Below are 22954 nucleotides of genomic sequence, written 5' to 3' on the forward strand. Positions count from 1 at the left end.
TGAGAACGCGTTGGCACTCTGTAATTCTTATTTGCCAGTGTATTTCAAAATACTGCGGATGTCTGACTCATATATGCAAATTTTTTCTTTGAAATAGACTGTGAAACTTTTCCGCTGATGCCTTACCCAAATATTAAGTCATGCTGGAGATAAGATTTTACTTGAAGATCCCAGAAGTTGGACAGTGGTTAAAAAATGAAAATAAGGGTTCAGTTCTTTTGGTTTTGGTCAAAAGGTTGATTTACATTCCAAAAGAGAGACCCCCTAATTCTTCTTCATGTTGATAAATTTGGGATGGTCATTGTTTTAAGAAACCAGTTTAGTGCTATCTATCAAGCTAAGTTTATATACTTTTCATCCAGGTTAGTAGCAAGTTTCTTTGAAAGCAGAAAACAGGATTAAAACTTTGTAATTGAATGATATAATAGAGAGTACAGCAGGATGGAGAACTGGGAAAAAAAAAAAAAGGATTTTTTTTTTGCAAGTTCTGGTTCCCATGACAATTTCCTAATTGAGAAGGGCTCTATGATTTTCAAGAATGCTACAAGCTTCATATGAAGCTTCACATTCTATAATGATTAGAATTGTTATACAAAACTAGAGAAGAAATGAGACTAACAAAAAAGAATCTTTTCTTAAGTTCTTACATATTGTTCATTGCATTGTGTAGGGACACACACAAACACAAAACACACAGATGTGTTTAAACACCCCAAATGCCATTTTTTGTTGTTGTTCAGTCACTAAGTCATGTCAGACTCTTTGCGACCCCATGGACTGTAGCCCACCAGGCTCCTCTGTCCATGGGATTTCCCAGGCAAGAATACTGAAATGAGTTGCCGTTTCCTTCTCCATGGGATCTTTCTGACCCAGGGATCCAACCTGCATCTTTTGGCAGGTGAATTCTTGATCACGGAGCCCCCATGGAAGCCCAAGTGTCACTTATTCATCTCTATTTCTGTGTACACCAAGTAGACTATATGGAAGAGGGTAATCTGTGCTACACAACCAGATAGTCTTTAAAAGATAACACAATACACATTTATACTGAAACATTTGTTGTACTAAAATAAATTTAGAAACCAAAACTTTATTCTCTCCTTAAATTTGTCCATACCTCTAAACAAACATGACCTAAGCGATGTTAATGATATCTTTAAAAATTGGCTCCTTAGAAAGTTATGCAACCATTAACTTTTAAGACTATCTATTAAAGAACAGTATTGGGTTCACAGCAAATTGAGAGGAAGATACGATTTTCCCATGTGCCCCCCTTACTCCCACACCTTATTAACTCTTTGTAGATTATTTTTTACCTTTGGTTCTTTTATTAACCCAACATTTTATTTGGAAACTTTGAAGTATATGTAAACACAGTATAGTACAATCTACCCCATATATGCATCACCTAATTAATCATTAAATAACAAGAGGTCACATGTCTTCTTTATGCTCACATACTTCCTGCCCCTCACTAGATTATTTTGAATTACAACAACAACAAAAAAAGATACTTCCTTAATAACATCATATAGTTACTTATTTACAAATTTCCTCAGTTGTCTCCTGGATGTTTTTGCTAAAATACTTTACATGATCTATATCTAAACACAATCCATGGATTGTACAGTATTTAGTTGATGCAATTCTTAAAGATTCTTAATTTATACTTTCCTTCTCCTCCTTTATTTCTTTCTGTTGATTAGTTGAAGAAGCCAGGTTATTTGTCCTATAGATTTTCTCATTGCCTAAATTTTTCTGATTGACATCGTATTTTTTATGTCCTTTAGTATGCTCCTCTGTCTTATTTGTTGTGATCTGCTAGTTAGATTCAGAAGCTGGGTGTGATTGCACTTTTTTTTAAAAGAATATTTCATTAATGATATTAGATGCTTCCATTATGAAGCACATATTCTGGTTCATTCTTTTTGTGATTTTTAGTAGCCATTGATGGTCGTTGCCTAGACCCGTTATTGCACTGTCATCTCTAGTGTCACTTCATTTTAGACTTAGTCACTTGTCTCATTCATTTTTTAAAATTTCCTAGGTATTTAGTTTCTGTCTCCTCCTATAGTGATACTACTGAATGGATAGATAAATAGGTTGTCTGGTGTGTATGCTCAGTCATGTCCAACTCTTTGTGACCCCACTGATTATAGCCAGCCAGGCTCCTCTGTCCATGGAATTTTCCAGTCAAGAATACTGGAGTGGATTGCCATCTCCTACTTCAGGAGATCTTTCCAAGCCAGGGATGGAACCCTTGTCTCTTGTGTCTCCTGCATTGACAGGTGGATTCTTTACCGCATTCCACCTGGGAAGTTCCATTATTGCATTAGGGACTTACAAAATGGTACTTTTGTAATTTCATCACTTAATTAATTAGCTAGACTATACACACACATATACGTGGAGAGAAAAAATTTCCCTAATTAAGTATCTTGTTACTCTAAACTATGTTTCATACAAGAAGGACAGATTAAATATTTGTCTTTCCTTTTATTTGTCAGTTTTCATAATCTGGCTGCAACATCTCAAAAGTAACAGCTGGTGTTTTTCTTTTTAGTTAGTATCATTATGAACTCATGAATTCAGACATATATATTTCAATGTACCTCAGTTATTATTCTTATTGATACTCCACTTGTCCCATACTTGGATACAATTTATCCCAGGGACAATATTTTTAATATGGCCATTGTGTTGTTTTGGAATGGCTCCAGAATCTTTGAAAGCTTCCTTGCTTTATGGTATGACAAGATCAAAAATTGGAGAATATAGACTAATAAGTCTGATTTCAAATATCATTAACACCATTATTTATCTTCATTGTCCCTTAACATACCCACTTATATATACCTATGTCATTAATAATGGTGTGAATACTGAAAACAGGTTAAAACTAAAAACTTTTTTCCTTCCAGCTTTATTGAGATGTAATTGGCTATACAGTACTGTGTAAGTTTAAAGTACCCAGCATAATGATCTGACTTACATACATCATGAGATGGTTATCACAATAAGTTTAGTGAGCACTCATCATATCATACAGATATGAAACAAAAATTTTAAAAATAGTTTCCTTGTGATGAGAACTCTTAATTTTTGCACATAACACACCACAGTGTTAATTATATTTATCAAGCTGTACATTACATCCCTAATACTTATAACTGGAAGTTTGTGCCTTTTGACTACCTTCATCCAGTTCCCCCTCTCCCCCTCCCCCTTCTACCTCTAGTAACCACAGTCTGATCTCTTTTTCTGAGTTAGCTTCTGAAGTGTAACTGACCTATGTGCATGTGCGTGCTCAGTCATTCCGTCACGTCCCACTCTTTGCAACTCCATGAACTGTTGCCTACCAGGCTCCTCTGTCCATGGAATTTTTCAGGCAAGAATACTGGAGTGGCTAGCCATTTCCTCCTCTAGGGGTTCTTCCCAATTCAGGGATCAAACCCACATCTCTTGCATCTCCTGCATCAACAGGCAGGTTATTTTTACCCCTGAGCCACTTGGAAAGTTAATTGGCCTACGCCTCTATGTTAATTCCTGGTGCACAACATGATTTAATATTTCTATATATTTCAACATTATCAACAGGCTGTCTAGTTACCATTTGTTACCATACAAAGACGCTATGCTATTATTGAATGATTGACTCTATTTCACAATTTCACTCATTTCTTTTTTAACTGGAAATCTGTACCTCTTAATCTCCCTCATCTATTTCTCTCATCCTTCCATTCCCACCCCTCTGGAAATCACCTGTTTGTTCTTTGTATGTATGATTATTTCTATTTTGTTGTGTTTGTTCATTTGTTCTGGATTTTTAGATTCCACATGTAAGTGAAATCATACAGTATTTGTCTTTCTCAGTCTGACTTATTTCAGTTAAAAAAATACCCATTAGGTCCATCCACATTGTTGCAGATGGCAAGATTTCCTTCCTTTTTATTCCACTGTGTGTGTGTGTGTGTGTGTGTGTGTGTGTGTTTATACCACATCTTCTTTACCCATTAACATATGAATGTGTACTTAGGTTTCTTCCATATCTTGGTTATTATAAATAATGCTGCAGTGAACAAAGGGATGCATGTATCTTTTCAAATTAGTGTTTATGTTTATTTTAGATTAATGCCCAGGAGTGAAATTGCTGGATTGTATAATAGCTTTATTTTTAAATTTTTTGAGGAACCTCCTAACTTTTCCAATGCGGCTGCACCAGTTCACATTTCCAGCCAAAGTGCACAATGGTTCCCTGTTCTCTCCATCTTTGCCAAAACCTGCTATTTGCTGTCTTTTGATAATAGTCATTTGACATTATTAAATGTCAAATCATTTTGATTTGCATTTCCCTGATGATTAGTGATCTTGAGAAGCTTTTCATGTGCTGTTGGCCATCTGTATATCTTCTTTGGAAAAATATCTACTCGGGTACTCTTTCCATTTTTTAAATTGGGTTTCTAGGAGGGGAGTTGATGCTGACTTTTATGACTCCTTTATATATTTCTGATATTAATCACTTTTTGGATATATCATTTGCAAATATCTTCTCCTGTTCAGTAGACAGCCTTTTTGTATTGTTGATGATTTCCTTTGCTATGAAAAAGCTTTTTAGCTTTATGTATTCCCATTTATTTTTGCTTTTGTTCCCCTTGCAGGAGGAGACATATCCAAAAAATACATTGCTAAGATTAATGTCAAAGAATGTACTGCCTATGATTTCATCTAGTAGTTTTATGGTTTCAGGTCTTACATCTAAGTCTGTAATCTGTTTTGAGTTTAGTTTCCTATGCACTGTGACAAAATAATCCAAATTCATTCTTCTGCATATAGCTTTCCAGTTTACCAATGCCATTTGTTGAAGTAACTGTCTTTTCTTCATTATATATGCTTGCTCCTTTTGTTGTGGAATTGACTATGTGGTGTATTTCTGGGCTCTCTATTCTGTTACATTAATCTATGTCCCTGTTTTTCTGTCTGTACCATACTATTTTGATTACTGTAGCTGTGTAGTATAGCTTCAGGTCAGCCAGTGTGATTACTCCAATTTTGTTCTTCTTTCTCAAGATTGCTTTCACTATTTAATGTCTTTTGTGTTTCTATACAATTTTTAGAATTATTTGTGAACTCATACAGTTCTGTAAAAAATACTTTTAATATATTGATAGGGATTGCACTGAATTCACAGATTGCCTTGGGTAATATGATAATTTTTACAATATTAATTTTTCCAATATATGAGCATGGTCTATCTATTTGTAAGAGTCCTTTTCAGTTTCTTTCATGAGTGACTAACAGATTTCTGAGTACATGTCTTTTACCTCCATAGTTAGATTTATTTCTAGGTACTTTTCTTGGATGCAGTTGTAAATGGGATTGGAAAACAGGTTAAATTTGTCATTTTTGTTGTTCTTTAAACCATCAAATTACTGTTTTTTATTAGTTGCTTAAAATATTTCCTCTCTCTAGGCCATCAATTCAAAATAAAATTAGATTCATTATCTTTATTTGGAATTGTTAAGGATTGCCTTTATTTTTATTTAAATTTGTTTATAAATATTTTTTAAAGTTACATAGTTTTAAAGTCAAATTGATGAAACAAGGCATATTTAGAAAAGTTTGTTTTCCCTTCTTTTCCTTGTCTTTGTTTATTGTACCCAATTTCTCTAAGAAAGAAATACATATTTGCCTGTATTGAAACATACAGATGTGTTTCCACTCTTAGATAAAAAGCAGTTTATTATGTACATTTTTCTATGTTTGACTTTTTTCACATACACTATATCCTGGGATCATTCCACATCAGATAAGAGATATATTTCTGTTTTTTGCAGATGCACACATTTCTACTATTTGAATTTACCGTATACTATTCAATCAGTCCTCTCCTGGTGAACATTGAGGTTTATAGCTTTTCTATAAAAAATTTCCATTGAATGTGGATGTGCAAATCAATTTAGATTCAAGTGTATCTGATTTAGTTGTCTAGAAATGAAATTTTGGGTCAAAGGGTAATTGCATGTAATTTTGTTAGTTTTTCCAAATTATCTTACACAGGTGTGTCATTTTACAAACATATCTAATTGCATAAGGAAAGACTATACAGATTTATAGTTGAAGACTAAATATAATCCAACAGAAGCAAAGAATTATCTAAAATGTGAATTGCTTTTTTATTTAAGTTACTCTTTTGTTGATACCTGTTTGTTTATATAATAGCTCTGTCTTGATGGGAGATTTGTTACAAAATAATATTTGCCAAATCTAATCCACTACAATTATACGCTGCAAAATTATCAGTATTGAAACATATTCTCATTTGTAAAGGACTATCATCTATGAAACCGGCATACCTCCACATGATTCACCTTTTCATTAGAAAGTTAACAAGAGTAGAAATTACACATTTGTTCATTATCCATACCTCATAGTAGACATTAGTCCTTTTTCATCATAAGCCATAGCCTATACATTATGAAACCATCTCAGAAAGTCATTTTCTGACAAGAGAATAATGAAATTTTAAAAACATTATTTTAAATACTTAGATTTGCTTCTTAAGGGTTTCTTAGCATGGATTGATATTTTACTCCTCTGACTTGAATCTGTTGAGTGATTTGTAATGAGATGACTGACAAAACCCAAAGTAATAGTTCTGAAAACCACTACTTCTCAATCTGCTTCTATTGATATAATGAGGGGAGAATTAATTTTAAAAGGTGGCGACTATTGATTACTTAATGGCAGAAGATACTATGAAGAAGTGCTGAGGTGAGCCTATTCTGTGCCCCTCTGGGCAACATGACCCATTATCCAGTGGTGGATAACACATTGTAACCTTCATTAATATTTAATAGGCAGGGCATAGACTACAAAAGTGCCCTAAGCACAGGCTCCAATAGGCCATAAGAATGCTTCAAGTGTATAAAAAAGTAACAGCTTTCCCTGCGTTCAGATTGTTTATACGCAGAACAAGAACACACTCAATTCCCTTTTGCGATTTCCGGGCAATGATGGCCTGGCAGAAATGCCTACTAGGCAAGTTGAAGTGATTAATGCTCTCGGAAATCATTCTAGGTCCGTAAGCCCTGCATGAGAAGATTGTATTTTCCAGAGTAGTTTTCAATTTCAGTCCTTCTTTTTCTCTCCTCTTGCCACAAGTTGAAGGGCTTCTTCAGCAAGGGTGGCAAGTCAGCAGAAGGCGTTAATTGTGTCTAACGCAGCCATCAGCCTTGGGGTAGTGTTCTGTACCACAGTGTCTATCAAGCTCACCCCTTGTCACATGCCAGGATCTTTTTATTTCAACTCATTTAAAAGAGAAACAAGGAGTTTTAAAGATAGCTAGTAGGAAGATCTGAGAATAAGAGTGCTTGCAAGGACTAAGTACCTTTGAAGCCGTCTTGAACTAAAATGGTCTGTGACTTTTAAAGGACATACAAAGTTTTACAGATTACTGACTCCCATTTTTAACTTTTCTAATTATCAGGTTATTTTTCAGTACCACCAGCCTATTTTGAAAATCTTATAAGCTTGAAATGAAATAATGTTCTTAAGACAGAACATACATAAATTCTGTAATGTCTGATATCCACCATCTCAAACAACATATAAAATTAAATAGTGAGAAAATATCAATTTTTGATTCCATGACTAAAGATTTTTGAAAAATGTCTTTAGAAGAATCATTTACTTTGCAGTAATCAGGAATTGCTTATAATTACCTGCCTAGAATGAGTTACATAAGAATAAAAATTTAGCCTTGTAGGCAAAAAGTATCCAAGAGAACAAGGCTTCTATTAACATATTGAGTTTTCTCTCAAAACCAGTGAATGAAATTGACCTAGAGGTCTCATTGTAATTCCATGTTAAATGTGGAAAAATTCAGTTTTACTCCCAACCTAAGAGCGTGCATACCTAAATGCTCTTTTCAATTTATTAATAGGTCTGTGTACCTGCTGCCTTCTCTTTCTGATATCTAGTAGAGAGTTTCAAATTATCAAGGGTCAGCAATGGGAAATGCATTTGCATTAGTTTTTTGACAAATATGATCTTTATGAGGCACAATGGTGAATCTACTCAAATGCTTGCTTTTGTTTTCTTGTTTTGTTGTTTTCTATTAGTTGCCTGGTTGTCTAGCAACACATGTCATTCTTAAAAGCAAAATTAACACTATGAGTCCAAAATAATTTAATAGATTTTCTACAAGGTGCTTAACACTATATCATAAACAAAAAAGACATTTTATGAACTGTAAATATTAGAATGTTAATAACATACCATCAGCACCTTTAGATATTCCAGAAAGAAGAGTCTTTTTAATCCTGTATTCACAAGAGACTTGGGCTTATTAAGCCATAATCTAATATGTTTAGCAGTTTTATCAATGAAAGTCACAAATCCTAAGTTTCTTTTGCTTTTTCTTTCCTATTTTACAGCGCAGCAGCAGTTTTGGGAACTTTGATCGTTTTCGGAATAATTCCACAGCAAAACCAGATGATTTGACTGGGGTTAGTATTCCATTCCATTTTTATGAGTGTTATACAAAACATTATGAAAAATTATGAAGCCAATATAACTTTTGCAAATTATAGTAATCAAAAGATATATATTTCAAAAACATAGCCTTGCATACATTTTTTGTGACAAATGAACAATTAGTTAGTACCTAGCACCATGCTGGGCATTAAGAGTAAAAAGCTATCTGAGAAACCTAACAGATGTTTGGGACGGCAGAACATCAATTTAAGAAGAGAATTATAATTTAAAGTGACACATATGAAATGACATACATGTTAAACTGTATGTAAGTTATAATTGTTTTAATTTAGGAAGTGATTAAATGGCTTAACTGGAAATTAGTTAAGGAGAGCATAGGCTGCTCATTTACACTTTCACACCTCTGTACACATTGAAATGGTGGTGGACATTCAACCTTGAAATCAGTGGTGACCATTCCATGAATGCGTTTGTGCTAAGTCTCTTCTGTCGTGTCTGACTCTTTGTGACCCTATGGACTGTAGCCCACCAGGCTCCTCTGTCCATGAGATTCTCCAGGCAAGAATACTGGAGTGGGTTGTCATTTCCTCCTCCAGAGGATCTTCCTGACCCAGGAATCTAACCCAAGTCTCTTATGTCTCCTGCATTGCAGGTAGATTTTTTACCACTAGTGCCACTCGGGAAGCCCCATATATATACATTTACAAACCATGAACACTTTAAAATGTAGCTTAAGAAAAGCTTCCTATAAGCTTATTGACATCGTCATCATCACTACATTTAATTGAGCACTTACCAGGAAGTAAGCACGACATTAACATTAAGCACTTTACCTACCTGTAAGTAGGAAATACTATTATTTTTATTTTATCATTGAAGAAATATGTTTGAACAAAATTACTTCTAAATCATATGTGTCATAAATGACAAAAGCAGAAAGCGACAACTTGTTCAAAGTTTGCTATTCTGTTATACTATCTCATTAATCATGGGCCACCTGTGAAAACTGATTAAAGAAGGTATAACAACTAACAAAATAGTAGACAGGAGGGATATACACTGAGAAAAATGAAAGTATATATTTATCATTAAACCTTTTATTTATTTATTTTTTCATTTATTTTTATTAGTTGGAGGCTAATTACTTTACAATATTGTAGTGGTTTTTGTCATACATTGACTTGAATTAGCCATGGATTTACATGTAACCTGATCTATTTATTCATGTGGTAGATTTGTTTTAGATCAATAGGCTTTAGATATTATGCACATCTTATTCATTCTAGATATTGCCTTATTATTTTTTACAAAGAATTTTCTTTATCATGTCTAATTTCTCAGAATATCTTTCAGATTCCTATATGTATCTATCTATATTATCTTTAAATATGTTTATTTCAGCAATGGATATTGTAGACAAAAGTAGAAAGAAAATGACATCTACTATTTCTTTATAAATACCTCCGTTGGCACATATATATGCACGTGTGCATACTATATCCCTTTATATATACATATTACATATTTCCTATTTTATTCACCTACATATTTATATATATAAAAACTTATACATAAACCTTTATACCTACATGGATATAAATATATAAAATTGTATGTAGCTTTATGGTCTATCAACATTTACATAATTGCAAATAATACAATGCAAATAGTGAGAAACCTTATACAATTTTTACAAATAGTGAGAAGCCCTATGCAACACAAATAGTGAGAACCCAAATGTATTTTTTTTACAAATAGTATACTGCTGCTGCTGCTAAGTCACTTCAGTCGTGTCCGACTCTGTGCGACCCCATAGACGGCAGCCCACCAGGCTCCCCCATCCCTGGGATTCTCCAGGCCAGAACACTGGAGTGGGTTGCCATTTCCTTCTCCAGTGCATGAAAGTGAAAGTGAAAGTGAAGTTTCTCGGTCATGTCCGACTCTTAGCGACCCCCTGGACTGCAGCCCACCAGGCTCCTCCGTCCATGGGATTTTCCAGGCAAGAGTATAGAGTGAGAAGAACTATAAAATTTTTTTAGCATGAGGGATTTCCTGTTGATCTTTTTTTAAATCTTTATTTTATATTGAAGTGTAGTTGATTAACAATGCTGTGTCAGTTTCAGATGCAGGGCAAAGTGATTCAGTTATACATATATTAGTATCTATGCTTTTTCAAATGATTTTTCTATTTAGATTGTTATAGAGCAGAATTCCCTGTGCTATACAGTAGGTCTTTGTTGGTTACCTATTTTAAATATAGCAGTGTGTACATGTCAGCCCCAAACTCCCATATTGTGTAAACCTTCAACTTTCTATAATCCTACATAGATATATTTACTGTTATTAAGTTTTTATTCTAGAGTTGACCTATAATAGTTGCTCAGGCTCATTCAAACTTATTGATTAGTAATGGTGGCCTAGCAATTTGTGAGAGAATTTAGTGAACTTGATAAAGCAGATGGTTTAGCAAACCATCATTCACTCATTCAATAAATATGTATTGAGCATCTATTCTACAACAGTATCTCCCTTAGGCACTCAGAAAGTACTGTTACAATACAGGTGAAAATCCTTACTTCATGAAGCCTAGAGTCTAGGGGGAGACAGGCTTTAAAACAACAGCAACAAAAACATAAAAAAGTATCTAAATAAACTGAGATTCAGGCTATGAAAGAGAAAAGCACAGAAAAATATTGAAATTAAAAATATGTCAACATCGTCTCCTCAAAGCTTCTGTAAATAATTATAGAAAAGCCTGAAGTTAAAAATATTTATGGCACTTTTTTGAAACTTACGCAATGGTAAGTTAACACAGATAGTAATAAACTGATATGTTTTCTTATTTTAGTTTATAACTTTACAATGAAGATAGAAAAAGTTTAAGTAAAGAGAAAAGAAAAGGCCTAACACTAAAATTTTTAAGTAGTTTCAAGTTATATTTTATTCAGTGCTTTCAAATTAAGCAAAGAATCTTTGCCTTTATAACCCTGATTGTAGACATTAATAAAGTGCAATGAGGACTTAAACTGGCTGTCCATTCATATTTATCATAGGCAATTTGGGGTAAGACATGAAGTAAAACATAATATTTATTAATAATGATGCTAACTATGTCATTACACCTTCACATTAAAATATTCAAGTTCACTAAAGAGACATTTCCCTTGATTTTTTATATTCAGGGAATGACTGGCCACCCACCTATTGGAGATGGTGGACAGTGCTAGACTAGATGACCTGCAAGGGTCCTTTCTTGCAAATCTAGGGTATTAAGTATATGTCACCCAAAAATGTCCTCCAAGGGGGAAAAATGCCAAAGTTCTACGTAAGAAGTTCTATTTATTCAAAAAATATTGAGGGTCAGTTATGTTCTTGGAACTATTTAGATACTAAGGATGAATAGAACAGATAAAATCTCTAGTCTTATGGAGCACATATCAGAGTGGGAGATGCAGGCAGTAAAATATAAAGAACAAACAAATATATTATTGGATATTGTTAAGTGTTTAAGAGAAGAATAAATCATAGTAAACATACAGGGAGTGTGGGCGCTTGTGGGCTATTTCAAATGGGGTGATCAGTCAGAAAATTTCTCATCTATTACTTGGCATGTGAGTGGAAACCTGGATGAATGAAGGAAGACATTTGTGGATATCTGGTGGAAGCCAATGGCTGAATCAAGTACAAACATTGCTGGGAATATGAAAGAGAAACAGCAGAGGTACTAGTGTGGCAGTACTCAAGTGCAGTTGTTTCAAATGTTAGCATGTATCAAAGTCACTTGTAGAGTTTGTTAAAACACAAATTGTCCCCAAGTGATTCTGTTGCTATTGGTCTTAGAACCACATTTTGAGAATCATTCCTATAGTGAATAAGAAAAATCTGAGAAGTAGCAAGGGGTGAGATGATTTGAATTCTTTATCTCATATACACTCTATATAATGTAATATATATATTATATCATGGGCTTCCTTGGTGTCTCAGTGGTAAAAAATCTGCCCGCCAAAAACAGCAGATGTGGATTCAATCCCTGGGTAGGAAGATCCCCTGGAGAAGGAAATGGCAAAACACTTCAGTATTCTTGCCTGGGAAATCCCAAGGACAGAGGAGTCTGGGGGACCACAGTCCATGTAGTACAAAAGAGTCAGACACTACCTAGTGACTAAATATCAACAATATTATATTGTAATATGTATTATAACAATTGCATTATATCACATTATATTATGTTGTTATAGAGCCTTGTGAGCTGTGAACATTGTTTTATTCTGAGTTAGATGAGAAATCACTGGTTTAACAAAATTCTTAATAAGCAAAAATCAGAAGCAGCCTAAATAGAGATTTGATTAGTATGTGGAATACATAAAGATCCCTGTTTTAATGGCTGGAACCAGTTCATAATTAATGTTACTTGAGAATGTTGGAAATGTGCAAGTATTCATCACCTGTAAGATGGAAAAACTGCAGTTTCTCTGTGGATTTAATTAACTCCAAAATTTAAAAAATAACCATGACCATTTCAATTTATAAGAAGCAAGAAAGTATGTTAATGAATGTTCAGCATGGATAGATACTATAGCCTTTCTAAGGCCTCCAAAAAATATCTCTCATCTAAGTAGATAGTCACTCATCATGCCTGGCATTTTTTTCTATTTTGTCCATCTCATAAACAGGAAGGACTAAAGTAATTCTACTATACAGCTATTAAAATATAGCTAAAATGATCTTTAATAATTTCAGATGTGAAGCTCATGTCTTTCGATAACACAAGTTTTATTTTCCGAGTCTGTAATACAGGTAACCAGACCTAGACAATGTTAAAAACATGCGTTATTTTCAGATGGTTTGAAATTTTGAACACTGCTGCACAGAATGTACAGGGAGCCCACAAATTTGGAATCTTCTAACGATGTTTTCAGATCAATGCTTTTCATTGCTTCATTATTTTGTCTTTTGTAAACAATTCTAATTAGGTATATGAAGGGGAACCCGTAAATGAAAGTGGAGAACAAAACAAAACTTCAAATAATGGAGGAAGTTTAGGTAAAAAAATGAGAGCTATTTCCTGGACAATGAAGAAGAAAGTGGGCAAAAAATACATCAAAGCCCTTTCTGAAGAAAAGGTAAGTGTCCTCTGCTAATTGTTTCGTATTTTTCTATTAATGTGTTTCTTAAATGATGGAACAGGTTCTTCTAGATATAGAAGTACTTGGGAGCTTATGAAGGACTTCAATATACTTTTTTCCTCGATAATTTTGCCCAGAAGTTGGGTGGAAGACAGTTATTGTTCACATTTTAATAGAGGAAAGAAGAGGCTCAGAAAAATCCCACCTGTTGTATGTGAGGAACATAGATCATTTACATTGGAACAAACAGTAATACGTCATTTCTTTTCATTACCAAGTGATACTGTTTTATAGATCGGCTTCATTTTATTAATCGCTTCATCAGTTGGTGAACATGTGGGTTGTTCCTACTTGGGGGCTATTTTAAATAATGCTGCCATGAATATCTTTGTTGAAGATTTTGTGTGGAAAAATTCTTCTTTTCTCTTGGTTACGTGGTAACTCTGTCTGATACTTTGAGAAACTGACAAAGTATCTCCTAAAGTGATTACATCCTTTTACAGTCCCACTACCAGTGTGCAAGAGTTCCGGTTTCTCCACATGCTTGTCAACACTTGCTACTGTCTGTCTTTTGTATGTTAGCCTCTCATAACGGGTAGGAAGAGAATTATCCTTATACTTTGATTTGCACTTCCCTGATGGGCTAATGATGTTGACAAACTTTTCATGCGCTTATTGGCCATTTGCATATCTTCTTTTGAAAAATGTTTATTCAAATCTTTTACCTGCTCTTTTAATTGGGTTGTCTTTTTATTGTTGACTTTTATGATTTTTAAAACAATATATTATGATACAAATCCTTTACGAGATATATGATTTGCAATATGATATATTTTCTCCCATTTGTGGATTGTATTTTCACTTTCTTGATGGTATCTTTTACAGCACACATGATTATAATTTTGAGTAGTCCAATTTATTTCTTCTGTTATCAGCTGTGCTTTTGGTGTTATATCTAAGAAACCATTGCTTGATCTGAGGTTACAAAGATTTACTCCTGTGTTTTCCTCTGAGAGTTTTGTAGTTATAGCTATTAAAATTTGAATATCACCCATTAATTTTTCTACATGGTATGTGTTAGGAGTCCAACTTCATTCATTTGAATGTGGATATTCAGTTATGCCAACACTTCTTATTGAAAAGACAATTATTTCCCATTGTATTGCCCTGGCATCTTTGTTGAAAAATCAACTGATCATAAATATATGGATTTATTTATGAGCTCAGTTCTATTTCATTGATCTAGTCTTATATCTAGTCTGTTTTTAACCCACTTCAACAGGATTTCTCTCCCCAGTACTCCATTAAAACAATAGTCACAATCAGTATTAACCTCTATGTTGCCAAATCAAATGGTCACCTTTCTTTCTTCTTACATACTCCTCAGCTGTGTCTGATGCAAGTGATGACTTCATTACATATGAAACATTCCCTTTTATGATTTCTTGGGCATTCTGGTTTTCCTTCTTTCTCGTAGTTTCCTGTCTTGGCTATGCTTTCTTTCCTGTCCTTCTAAATATTGAGTCTTCCTGAGGCTTGATCCCAGATGCTTTGCTCAGTTTAGTTTTTCTTCTAAGGGATCTCATTTTGTCTCATGACTTTGTTTTTCACAATTGCATCTCTAGCTATGATCTCTTTACTTATCTGTTATATAACCAGTTGCTTATTTGATATTATCACTTGGATGCATAATAGATATCTAGAACTTGAGATCCCTAAAATGGAATTACTGATTCTCTATGCTGTACAAAGAATTTGTTTCTTGTCCAGTCTTCCAAGTAAAAGCAAAACTGTACTAATGGTAGATGTTGGAAAGAAAGGAAGGGGAAGAGAGAGAAGGAGAAAAAAGAAGAAAGCCTATAGATCACTCAAAATTCATTCTTTCACCCACTCTTTATAGCAATTCATCAGCATATCCTTCTAGTTTTAACTCCAATGCATATCTAAAAACTCTTAACACCTCCATGTAAGTTAATCCTGCTTTAGATTAAGTAAACAACCTCTCAGGCCTAGATTACCTAATTGGTTTCCTTCCTTTCACTCTTTGCTCCATAAAAACCATTCTCCACATGAAAGCCAGAAAGATATTTGAAAAGTCAAGTTCAGAACATATCACTCCCTCAGTTAAAACTTTACAGTACCAAAATGCATTCCCTTACCATGATGTGTTCATTACAGTCCTCTGAGAAGTAGACCCCAAGAAAGGAATAGACACATCAAAGACTTACTAGAGAAAATGCCTGTGCAGGATAAAGAAGAGAAAGAAAAAATGAGCAAGAAAATCCTTTAGAACACAATGCAAGTCTGATAACTATAAAAGGAGACAAAGAAAGAAGGAGGATCGTTCAAATCTCACACTTCAGCACTGTTTTAAGAAAGCTTTGGCCAGATTGACAGGAAGTGCTCGAACCCAAGGTTTTCATTAAAGAAGCCCCGCATCCCACCAGATGGACTCAAATGGTAGCCCCACTAATTAAGTCATTGGTACCTGGCTTCCTCTCGAACACGTTAGTGAACACAGAGGGCCGGTAGTTAGGGATGTCAGTAAAGAAGGGTCCCATGGCAAGGGATCTGAGTATCTGAAGGGTCCAACAGCAAGAGATTTGCATGGTCACTACAAGTGGCTTATAAAGTCCTCCTGACCTGGCTCCAGTCTACTTCTCTGAGTTCATACCCTAATACTCTCTTCGCTCTCACTCAGCTCCAGCTGTGCTGGCCTTGTTTTCCTCTGCGTGTGTGCATGTCTGACTCTGCAACCCTGTGGACTGGAGCCCACCTGGCTCCTTTGTCCATGGGATTTTCCAGGCAAGAATACTGGAATGGGTTGCCATTTCCTCCTCCAGCGGATCTCCCTGACCAGGAGATGAAACTGTCTGCCTGCACCTCCTGCTTTGCAGGTGGATTCTTTACCTACTGAGCCACCTGGGAAACCCTTTCCTCTGCAAAACTCAAGTTAATTCTTTGTTTAGCTATTTCATTCCTGCTATTTCTTTTGAGTGGAATACTATCTCCAAATCTTCATATAAGTCACATAATCTTATCATTCAGGTCAATAATGCAGACTCTGTTACCATGTGGAGGAGGGCTTTGGTGGTCCCTCTAAATCAGTCAACCTTCCTCCAAACCTAATCTGAGTAGCTAAACCTCTCACTTCATCCAGTTCTATTTCCTTCATAGCACCTATTCTCTGAAATTGTCTTGTTCATTTTGTTTACACAAACCTCCCCAAAGAGTACACATGCACACACACCCATGCACACACACACACACACACACACACACACACACACACAGCCTAAAAATGTACCTAAAATGTACCTTCTTAAAGGTATGACCCTGAATCTTGTTTACCATGGTATCCTCAGTTCCCCCAAACAATGCCAGGTACTTAGAAGATGTTCTATAGGCTTGTATTGAATGATTGAACAAATGAATAAAGGAATGGATAAAAGCAGAGAATCAAACTAAGCATATATCATATGTTTATTCTGAAGTTTTATCAATGTTTAGAAATGCTAAAAAAAATGAGGAATATTGAATTACATTTTGATGAGTATTAAGAAATTCATAGGTTTTGTTGAAACTATCTAAATATGGAAAACATGTGAGATGTTTTCAAGCAGATGTAATTTCTTTTGAAATTGTCTGTCTTTCCTAATTTTATGCAAGATTTGCTTTTCACTTGACTAGGTGGCAAGCACCGTATGAGATTTGTAAAGCTTCTTAGATAAGCTTTGCTTTAGAATTGCAAAGTGTGCATGTTTTATTCATATCTAGTGATCTGGTAGGGTGCAAATAACTGACATGAAGCAACTATGCAGAGTTTAAACTTGTAATATCAGATCTCAAAGGATTAGTAATGGTGGTAAACAGATGATAAGGGGAGTATGAAGAAATAAAAGCGCTTTAACAGATAAAGCACAAATGTTAATAAACCTAACATTGCTGATTAAATAGTCTTGGTATGATATTCATTCTAATTACAAACATAAACTGGATAATTTCAGTTAAATTCCAAAATGTGGACTGTTTCAGCTAAAGAATTTTTCCAAGAATACCAAAAAACGTTTTGCTAGAAATTGAGCTAAGGATTAATGACACTCATATTTTATGCTGGTGTATTCCTAAGTATTTTATTGCTAAAGTATTGTCTTGTTTGTTAAATCAATGCACACAGTGAAAGTCTCCAAGGAAATCGGTTCTTTGCACTAAACTTCTGATATGATTTTCTGAAGGATGAGGAAGATGGAGAGGATACCCTCCCATACCGGAACAGTGACCCCACACTTGGAACCCACATTGAGAAGAGCTCCCTCAAAACCAGTGACTCCTTGGACAGCCTCTACAGCGGGCGGAGCTCATCAAGTAAGGATAAGTGACAAGATGGGACATCTGGGTTGAGTTAACTAAAAACAATGATCTATTTCTCTTAGGCCTGTGAAAATAGCAACAAGCTTCCAGTTACTTGACTAGCATGTTGAATCTATGGAATTGCTATTATTTAATATCATACATAGTATATTAGAATTATAGGATATTTTGAAAATTTTAGCATTGTGGTCAGCAGGGCTCTTGGGATAGGCCTTAAAAGGATCACACAGGTGGGAGAGGGGATCAGGATGGGGAACATATGTAAATCCATGGCTGATTCATGTCAGTGTATGGCAAAAACCACTATAGTATGGTAAAGCAATTAGCCTCCAACTAATAAAAATAAATGAAAATAAATAAATAAATAAAGTGAAGGCATAAGAAAAAAAAGGGTCACATTGGTGATTAAATCTGAATCCTACAATAAAGTATGCTGGAGAGAACTAGCATTTTTTTTTTTTTTAATTTTTTATTCGTTGGAGGCTAATTACTTCACAACATTTCAGTGGGTTTTGTCATACATTGATATGAATCAGCCATAGACTTACACGTATTCCCCATCCCGATCCCCCCTCCCACCTCCCTCTCCACCCGATTCCTCTGGGTCTTCCCAGTGCACCAGGCCGGAGCACTTGTCTCATGCATCCCACCTGGGCTGGTGATCTGTTTCACCATAGATAGTATACATGCTGTTCTTTTGAAATATCCCACCCTCACCTTCTCCCACAGAGTTCAAAAGTCTGTTCTGTATTTCTATGTCTCTTTTTCTGTTTTGCATATAGGGTTATCGTTACCATCTTTCTAAATTCCATATACATGTGTTAGTATGCTGTAATGTTCTTTATCTTTCTGGCTTACTTCACTCTGTATAATGGGCTCCAGTTTCATCCATCTCATTAGGACTGATTCAAATGAATTCTTTTTAATGGCTGAGTAATATTCCATGGTGTATATGTACCACAGCTTCCTTATCCATTCATCTGCTGATGGGCATCTAGGTTGCTTCCATGTCCTGGCTATTATAAACAGTGCTGCGATGAACATTGGGGTGCACGTGTCTCTTTCAGATCTGGTTTCCTCAGTGTGTATGCCCAGAAGTGGGATTGCTGGGTCATATGGCAGTTCTATTTCCAGATTTTTAAAGGAATCTCCACACTGTTTTCCATAGCGGCTGTACTAGTTTGCATTCCCACCAACAGTGTAAGAGGGTTCCCTTTTCTCCACACCCTCTCCAGCATTTATTGCTTGTAGACTTTTGGATAGCAGCCATCCTGACTGGCGTGTAATGGTACCTCATTTAAAAATCAGGGCAGAAATAAATGCAATAGAACTAGCATTATTTTGAATCCAGATTTTTTAAAAGAATTGAAATATTCAGAAAACTAAAATCCTGTTCTCTTCTTTTTTTCCTTCCCTTTCTCCATCCCCCACTTAATCTTTCCTTTCCTTTTCTCTTCCTTCTTTTCTCCCTTCTGTCTTCCTACCTCCCCCTCCTTCCCTTTCTTTCTTTCTTTTTCTCTCATTTTTTTCCCCATTTTCCATTTATTTCTTCCCTATCCTCCCCCTCTCGCTGTTTCCTTCCTTTCCTTTTTTTGTCTGGAATATTCTGAAAAGAACAGGACAATTTGCATCAATTCTAGGTATCCATCCAGCAATAGTGAGTAAAAAGTGAAGTGGTATGTAAATACTAAATAGTAGGAATATCACCAATTAGGTAGGGATTCCCAGGTGGTGCTAGTGGTAAAGAACCCACCTGCCAATGCAGGAGACATAAGAGATGCACGTTTGATCCCTGGTCTGGAAGATCCCCCTGGAGGAGGAAATGGCAACCCATTCCAGTATTCTTGCCTGGAGAACCCCATGGACAGAGGGGCCTGGAAGGCTATATAGTTCATAGGGTTCCTAAGAGTCCGACACAAATGAGAGACTGAGCACATATCAATTAGGTGACAAAAAGGAACCAGCATGTGTTCAATAAGAATTTTCTTAAAAAAATATCATTTCTAACAAAGAAGTCACTCAAGCTTCAGTCATATGTCCTGCTACAATGTTTTAATCAAACTACTGATACTAAAGGATGCCTTTTAAATTTTTTATATGTACACTGTTTTATATCCTTTGAATCTTTTCAGGGCTTTTAAATGGTTTTTTGCAAAGTTTATTTTCCATTCCATTCTAAATCAGCTGCTTCTGTTATTTGAAGATGGATCACAAAGACCAGATGTTGAAAATATCCTGAATTTTATTCCTGCTTTCCTACTGGCTGTAGAATAGCTATTTTGTGAAGTAAAAGCTAATACAGAAACATTTGAGGGGTATATTTTGCATGTGTGAAATTCAGATTTCATTAGTATTCATTTCTGCTGGAAGTTTTAAAATTCAAAACTGTGATGCCAAATGTGGGTAGAATTTTATTAACTTGAATATACCATGAAAAGCCAGGGACTGAAGTGGTCATGGAAGAGAGGATAAGGGAAACGGGAGTCCACTTAGCCATTATCAAACATAGCTTAATATCAGTGACTAGGTGCAACTCACCTTCTTTTCTACACCAGTCCACATAAAAAATGAGGGCTTCCCTGGTGGCTTAGACAGTAAAGAATCTGCCTGCAATGCGGAGACTTGGGTTCGATCCCTGGGTTGGAAAGATCCCCTGGAAGAGGGAATGGCAACCCACTCCAGTATTCTTGCTTGGAGAATTCCATGGACAGAGGAGCCTGGCAGGCTACAGTCCATGGGGTTACAAAGAGTCAGACATGACTGAGCGACTTTCATTATATAAAAAATGAAGCATCCCTAGGGATCTTTATCTTATTTCTACACTTATTTGAATGAATGGTAGAGATACTAGGCCTGCTCTCTCACGAAACACCGAAGGACCACACTAAAGGAGAAAAAGAGGCGATGGCTGATAGTGGTAGGGAGACTCAGCGTAACCACCCCTGTGAACCATTCTTGCCCCTAGGCAGCAAAAATGGAATCTCTCTTTTTTTTTTCCCCCTTGAGGTTCAAAATCAGAAAGGAAGAGGACCAGAAAACAAGGTTTTGGAGCAGTTTTAAAAGCCCAGTTTAGAACAGTTTTGAACCATTTAGGAGTACAGACACTGTAACACACTTCCTCTTTCCCTGTCATTTACACTACAAGCAAAAATGCTACCTTTTATACATAGAGGTGTTGTCTCAGAATGGCTTTTGGTACACAGGAGGAAGTCTGAAACACCATTTTTGCTACATCATAGTAAGTTGTAGGAAAACTTGTGGCTTATGCTTTGACCATTCCTGATCGATAGCACACAAAAAATCAAACTGTTATTATAGGTTTCTGTCTTTGTTTACATGTACAAAATTCATTATCTGCCTTGTACAGGGCATTAAGGCTATATACTTCATGTCTCTTTAGCAAGTAGCCAATGCTCAAAGCACTGTGCTACTGGATCAGATCACAGAGGCTGAAGTAAGAGAGCTCTTGAACTGGTGGTTGAGGAAAGAAGGATCATGTTGACTGACTAAAGATCAGAAATGGCTCAGAAGACAGAAGTCTCTGATGGAGAAGGACTGGGAGGAAGAATCAGCAATCAGTCACTTAGAACCCCCGCAAGAGGCTGGCATCCAATTGTTTCTCAGCATTGTTTCTGCTGAATTATGTCCAGGTGATGGTTCAGAATGTTATGAACCTTCAGTGAGAACTGATAATGTCTGCTTTGCTTTCATCAGGTGGAATAACAAGCTGCTCAGATGGTACAAGTAACCGAGACAGCTTTCGACTCGATGACGACGGCCCCTACTCTGGACCGTTCTGTGGCCGTGCCCGAGTTCATACCGATTTCACACCAAGTCCCTATGACACTGATTCCCTCAAAATCAAGGTGTGTGCATTCTGAATGGTTTGTCTAGGGATGGGTGTATGATGTCTTTCAGGAAGTACAAGTATGGGGAAATAGGGGTGAGTATATCTTCCCAATAGGAGAACTGAGGACTGCACTGCGGCAGGAATTCAAACAACACACGAGAGGTAAGGTAGGGCGATCAGTCTTTTGAGGCTATTCACAAAAGTTGTGTTTTGTATATAATGCAGAATCATAGCCTTTTTTAAAATTAATTTATTTTTTATTGAAGGATAATTGCTTTACAGAACACTCGATGACATAAATCAAGCAAGATCCTCTATGACCCACCTCCTAGAATCATAGCCTTTTAAGGAAGAAGGAACTGTCTACTTTTTTTCTGACTACCAAAAGCCTCACATGTCACTAGAAGTGCCTAGTTGTACTTGATACTTGTTGGAGTAAAAGTAATGAACCCAAGGAGACAGAGAGAAAGTGGAAATATCAGGCAAGAGCCCAGGAGAGCAAATGCCTTAGGAACCAGAATTGGTCAGGCAATTTTAATACTTTAGTCAGTACTTGCAAATGCCACGAGTAACCTGACAATTTTCTCTCAATGATATTTCCTCCTGAATTCCCTTTTCGTCACTGTTGCCTTCTACATTCATTTTCTTTTGCTGTAAGGGCTTCAAACAACAGAAATGTATTATTATTTCACAGTTCTGTAGGTCTTACATGTGGGCTCAATTGGGTGGTCATTTTAAGGTCTCACTGGGCTAAAATCAAGGTGTCAGCTGAAGTTGTGATCATATCTGAGATTCAGGGTCCTTTTTCATGCTCACTGGCTGTTGGCATAATTCAGTTCCTTTTGGGTGTAGCACTGAGTTGTCTGCTTTCCTACTGGGTATTAACTGGGAGCCATTCTCAGTCCCTTGAGGTTGCCAGCCATGATTTTCTTTAATACAGCAGTTCACTCCTTCAAGAGCTATAGCAGAAAACTCACTCATGCTTCAGATCTCTTTATTTTAAGAGATCCTACCTGATTAAGTCAGAAATATCCAGATAACTTATTTTTAATTCCAAAATGAATAAATTTGGGGTATTAATTACATCTGCATAGCCACTCCTGTCATATAA

At 35.8% G+C, this 22954-nt stretch overlaps 1 protein-coding gene across 1 annotated transcript in view; it reads left to right on the forward strand.

Moving 5' to 3' along the window:
• The window catches only part of SAMSN1 (SAM domain, SH3 domain and nuclear localization signals 1), a 55671-nt gene that overhangs the window by 16224 nt on the left and 16493 nt on the right, over positions 1-22954 (forward strand). Inside the window, exons 2-5 of the mRNA XM_061133901.1 lie at positions 8436-8507; positions 13470-13619; positions 17858-17987; positions 21708-21859. Of these exons, the coding sequence (XP_060989884.1) occupies positions 8436-8507; positions 13470-13619; positions 17858-17987; positions 21708-21859 (504 nt within the window). The remainder of the gene's footprint in view (positions 1-8435; positions 8508-13469; positions 13620-17857; positions 17988-21707; positions 21860-22954) is intronic.

Source organism: Dama dama, chromosome 31 (assembly GCF_033118175.1).
Source record: "Dama dama isolate Ldn47 chromosome 31, ASM3311817v1, whole genome shotgun sequence".
NCBI lineage: Eukaryota > Metazoa > Chordata > Mammalia > Artiodactyla > Cervidae > Dama > Dama dama.